This window comes from Mercenaria mercenaria, chromosome 2 (assembly GCF_021730395.1).
Source record: "Mercenaria mercenaria strain notata chromosome 2, MADL_Memer_1, whole genome shotgun sequence".
NCBI lineage: Eukaryota > Metazoa > Mollusca > Bivalvia > Venerida > Veneridae > Mercenaria > Mercenaria mercenaria.
This window is the reverse complement of record NC_069362.1, coordinates 9,872,347-9,878,346: the sequence shown is the minus strand read 5'-3', so window position 1 is coordinate 9,878,346 and position 6,000 is coordinate 9,872,347. Positions and strand designations below refer to the sequence as shown.

At 35.9% G+C, this 6,000-nt stretch overlaps 1 protein-coding gene across 1 annotated transcript in view; it reads left to right on the top strand.

The window, feature by feature from the left end:
• Positions 1 to 724: 724 nt before the first annotated feature.
• LOC123563140 (U3 small nucleolar RNA-associated protein 6 homolog) overlaps positions 725 to 6,000 on the top strand; it is a 127,644-nt gene continuing 122,368 nt past the window's right edge. Inside the window, exons 1-3 of the mRNA XM_045355755.2 lie at positions 725 to 922; positions 4,423 to 4,507; positions 5,050 to 5,091. Coding sequence (XP_045211690.2) covers positions 831 to 922; positions 4,423 to 4,507; positions 5,050 to 5,091 — 219 coding nt within the window. The 5' untranslated portion in view covers positions 725 to 830. The remainder of the gene's footprint in view (positions 923 to 4,422; positions 4,508 to 5,049; positions 5,092 to 6,000) is intronic.

Genomic DNA, 6,000 nt, shown 5'->3' with positions numbered 1-6,000 from the left:
AACTTTAGTGGAGGTCTGCCCAAAGAACATCTCTATAAATGTTTTTCAAAGTAGGACCGTTAGGTTTAAAAGAATATGGCGTTTCTCCTATTTTTAGCTCAGGTGGCCATGCCTTTTGACTAATCGGAATAATATTAAACTCTTGGCAGATCATTACCCACGGAACATTTCTGTGAAATTGTTTGAAAATCGGACCCCCAGTTTAGGAGGCTATAAAAACCGACTGTTTCTGTATCGATCTAACAGCTTCTAACGGGAAGAGTGATTCTAAAAAGATTCCACAGTATTAATTCATATCAGCAAAAGTGACCACGTCCCATGGAATTCATACTTATGACGAATAAAAATAATTTGAACACACGTGGTAAAGGATTACACGAGGAACATTTGAACGAAATAAATTAAAAATCGGAGCAGCTGGCTAGGAGGAGATTTGACGATTCTTTTTACAATTTAGCTCTGCATGGCGGCCCCTAGGCCTATGTGCAAAAACACGTCTGTAATTTCACCGGTGATAAAGTTTTTAACCTACTGATGATATTTACATGTGAATGGACTGTTAAGACTATTCAGTTAACAACGGCGGGTTGGGTAGTAGAAGTGCTAAATGGAGGTGGGGTGGGGCAAAGAGTTAACGGACATTGCAACGCGACAATTACCCGTGCTCAACAAACGGGTTAATATACCGGACATACCGAATAACGTACTTTATTGTCCTCGGGACTCTTCAATAAGAAGATTTTACACCAAACTTCACGTGAGAAATAAAAAAGTCGAAATATCTTTGTTTTTCAGTTATTCTTAAGTCACGTACACAAAAATAAGCGAAAATGGCAGAAGTTGTGAACGAAAGGATAGAAGAAATGCTGCCAGAGTTGGAGCAGATGGAGAGAGTTAAATTATTCAAGAAACGTGAAATAAGGTATACAACCTTGTTGAGATAAACTGTCAGCTTTATTTTTTTTTTCTCAGTAAGGTCTTTGGCTAAATATATTGGAGTCTTGGTCATTGAAAAAGTGTTCTATTTCCCGTAGAACTATTCATGTTTGAAGCATATAAATAAAAGCCTTTTTAACATGGTTCATAAGACACCTTAGAAATTTTAAATCTATTATTTGGGCTCAGTACACCGATACACCAATTTCACCAGATTTGTGCATGTTTCAATTGAGCTGGTTGCATGTGTATTAATTCGGCACACTGCGGGACATGCCAAACAGCCCAATTGAAACATGGTGTATTTGATGTGTACCGCTCATGTAGTCGAACTAGTGTTTTCAAAATGAAGAGTACCTCGATCACATAACAACTACAAGGGTAGGCAAAATATTACAGACAGTTGTACTTGAAAAACTTGGTATTTGAAATATTTTTGTAAGACTCATCTTCAATTTGTATATGTATTTTAGAAGAAATCAGCATTAAAAATATACTGAACAAAATAAGTTACTTCTGCTGTGTTTAATTGCAGATATATATGTAAATATGTAAAAAGGGTTAAATTATTTTTGTATGTACTGCAAGAGTATTACAGTGTGAATTTGTGTGGAAAATTCTACGCTCCACGTTTACGGAAAACTGATGAAATGGTGAATCAAACGTGGTAGGGTCGTACACCAAAATCACACATTAATACTGGGTATGGCACCTTTAGCATCGAGGACTGCCTGACATCGTTGGTGCATAAAACCAGCGTGTTGATTTTGGCCTGTGGAATGTTGTTCCACTCCTGAATTAAGGCTAGTGTTAGTTCATTGACGTTCGACGGTGGAATAAGGCGACGCTTCACACGCTGGTCCAAATTATCACATAGGTGTTAGATGGATTCAGGTCTTGACGTTTGGCGGGCGTGTCCTTAATAAATGCAAAGTTATTCGTCCTGAAGAAATTCACAGTATCTCTAGCTGTATGGCTTGTGGTATTATCAGGTTGAAACAGTGATACTGGCATTATTTTGAAACATTGGGATGACAAGCTTCGCAAGAATCGCATCATCAGGCTACTACCTAGCCTAGAAAATTAGGGAGAAGTGACTTCTTCTCCAGAAGAAATAGGGAGAAGTTTTGAAATTTACGGAGAAGTTTGGCAAACACGAGACAGGAAATTGCTTACATGCATTGAATAACAATGACAATGTTTATTCAGTTTCATTTGTAGTATTATCTGTTTAAGACATATAAATAAAAACAGTGCAATGCTTCAACAATACAGTACATATTTTCACTGTTTTACTGTAAAATGTTTGACAACTTGACAGAACACATCTTTACTAATATAACCCGTACTTAATATTTCTTGGATTTTTTCCTTCAAGTTCCTAGTGCAGCTTTTTCAGTGAGCATTTTTCACGTATGTGAGCATTTAGTTCAGTTATTAAGTTTAATTACGGCCCATCCGCCCTTTCAGACACAATGAAGCATATAAATGCCACGTAGAGTATAGACCGCGTGTGAGCATTTAGAGTTTAAAAATTTTATATGTACTTCCTTCAATTTGACAAACTTCAGAGTTTAAAAACTCTTGAAATTTCAATGAAATGTTATTGATCAGTAGATAAAAGACTTAAAAATCAGGGGCAGTATTTTTTAAAATAACGTATTTTGACATAAAAAGTCTAATAATTGGTTATATGTATTACCTCCCTTTTATACATTTCAAATTGAACTTATAATAAGAGTTGTCTGCTATTTTTATCAAACAACAAATTTAATGTTTGTCAAGGGCCTTACATTTAACTTATTTTTTTTTTTTAATGAAAGAGAATTTAAGATAAAAAATGGTTAGTAAGCAGATCGCGATGGAGAAATAAACATCGGGAGTAACGGTTAGTCAGCATTATGTTAGCAATTAAAATTTCGAAACAATTTTTTTTCCGAAACTATGAATAACTGGATAAAACATCTAATAAAGTACTGAGGGCGTTCGTTTGACCCGATGCTCCAGGTTTTGACCTGCGAAAATCGAGAAAATCTCGAATTTGTTGTCATGGACACATTTCTCCACGCGTGCCTCCCGGTGACATTCTGTGTATTGCGTATTGTGTTTAAAGACTTTACATAACCGAGACATGTAGTCTCGGCGCACTTTATTGCCGATTATGTTTGACTTTCATCCAGTTTTAGGGCAACTTGAACTTTGCTTTTCTGGGCAGGAAGGGCGAAGTGAAATATTTTAAGGCGAAGTTATCGCTCAACTTCGCCCAAAACGCAGTCCCTGCGGCATCTCGGTAGCATAGGGCATTCAAATTCCCATCGTTCACGACGAGAGGTGTCCGATAACCATGAACAATGCCTGCCCAGACCAAGAAAGACCTCAAGCTCAAGTACACAGCAGTTGGCATAATGTTCATTTCTTCTATGGTATACTTGAACCCTGCCATCACTCTGATGAATGGAAAATCTCTGCTTGTCGGAGAAGAGAACGCTATTCCATTGTTGCCTTAACCAGCGATGATGTGTACGTGTCCAATTAAACGATTTACATGGTGACGTCGTGTCATAACACAGCCAACATAAGGACGACGTCCACGTAGACAACCCTCAGACTATAGCATACACTTTGGTCAGATATTTGGTTGTTATGTATACTAGGGGTATCAGCAGCAGTTTGGGAATGAGTGCGTAATTGGGTATTCAAGATAAAGCGGTCTTGCCCAGGTGTTGTGACACAAGGAAGTCCGCTACGTGGTAAATCTTTCGTATGTTCTGTTGCTTGAAAATGTTGCCTAAGGTTTCTAATAGCGGGTTGGAACTGCCAACAAACCTAGCAACCTCATTCATCGCCATACCAGCATTAAGCATGCCAATTGATGGCATATTCACTTAAATTTGATGGAATGCTAAGCAAATCAAAAAGAAAGAAAACTGAATAAATTTCTTTTTTTTTTCAACATCTTTTTCTTATTGACAACAAAGTCTATCAAATCAGACTGAAAGTTTGAGGTTTTTTGTGAAATGCGTACAGTCCAGTTATAATTAGTCTAATTTGACACATACAATGATATATGCCCAAATATATGTAGGCCATTTGACATGTTGATTTCTTTCAATAACATTAAATAACTACGTGTAGAAATCAGGTTTCTTTTTTTGTTCATATATATTAAAGTAAAAGATGAGACTGTGATATTTGAATTGTTGAAATGATAGCAAAGTTGCTGTTGTTCTAATGTTGTTGTGTGGTAGTTGTTCCAAGATAGATATTGGCAAACAGAAGTTTCACACATGGTGGCAAATATGAAATATTGTTTTATAGGACATGTTGCACCGGAAGTAATGAGAAATGTCATGCTTATGACCTGTCACGATTTTATTAAACTTTATCATGAAAATAATAATGTCAGTAAGTCATTGTCATATGTTGTTTTTGTCATTTGAATTTGTGATTGTTCTTACTGATTGACATATTTGTGTTTATTTATAGACAAATCACTAGTAGGAGGAAGATATATGAGTATAAACTTAAGAGAAGACAGAAAGTTAAAGAAGATTTTCTACAGTATATACAGGTTTGTCTTTGTACAGTATCATACGAGGTTGTTGAATTAATTCAGATTAGGTCTGTCTGAAGATGAAGGTCAGTAAGTAAGGCTAAAAGAATTCCTAAGTAACTTGCTGTGTGAGTAAATTTTGCAATTTCAGCACATAGATAGGTTATTGTAATGCAGTATTTGTGAATCATATTCATTAATGATGAACTTATTCTCAAAAATATACAATAATAACAAATGTAATTACAAAATTGATACCTTGTTATAAGGGACCTCCATTGCCGTGTGGTTAAAGTCACTGACCTGGGATCACTTGCCCCTCAACACTGTGGGTTAGAAACCTCACTTGGGATGTAGAGTTCTTTCATGAGAGGAAGTCAACCAGTTGGCTTCCAGAAGGTCAGTGGTTCTACCCTGGTGCCTGCCCATGATGCCTTTAGAGGAGCCTTAGGTCTTCACAGTTAAAACTTCAAAGTCGCCATATGACCCAATATTGTTTTGGTGTGACGTTAAACCAAACAACAAAAACAAGCTTGTAATTTGATATTTTTCTGTTTCAGTATGAGATCAATCTATTGGCTTTGGTTAAGAAGAGAAGAGAGGTAAAATGTTCATACATGTATGAAAGCAAACAAAAAAATTGACTTTTCTTTAATATTATTATACATGTACATGATTTTAAAACATTTAATATCTGTAAAAAATTGCCCACCAGACAAGGATTTAAATATTTCAGATATGAAACTTCAGCTTTCAATTTGTAATAAAATGCTGGAGTAAATGCTGATGCTGGAGAACACATGATTATGTTCTTTTTGTATTGTGTGAAAATCTTGTAATAATAAAATGGTTGAATATTTTAGCAATAGAAAGTTCTCTGGTATTTTGTACAGTTCATATTTTTGTTAGCTCTCTGGCTTTAACAAGTAAAGATCTTTTTTAAAGGAATATACTTATATCAAAGTGGATTAGTGGACAAAATATGAGCTGTGCCATGAGAAAACCAACAAAGTGACTTTGTGACCAGCATGGATCCAGACCAGCCTGCGCATCTGGTCAGGATCCATGCTATTCGCTTTCAAAGCCTATTGCAATTAGAGAAACTGTTAGCGAACAACATGGATCCTGACCAGGCTACGCGGATGCGCAGGCTGGTCTGGATCCATGCTGGTCGCAAACCCACTGTGTTGATTTTCTCATGGCGTGGCTCATATAAAGAAAATTGTAGAAATAATAGTGCTCTTATTTCATTAACATGCTCAGTTAAAAAGACAGGTTATTTGTTGTTTTGTTGACATGTGTGCAATTTTCATGATTTTGGTAACCTGATCTGCGTAATAACACTTAAAAATTATCATTAAATGTTGTATTCTACTCTTTGTTTTGATTTTATCTTTTTTTTTTCCTGAGGAAAATGTGAAAAGAGAGTTTGGTGATCAGATTCTTCATTGGACAATTTTCACATGTTTTCGCGACTTCACATACTTATTATAGTCATATAACACTTGTGG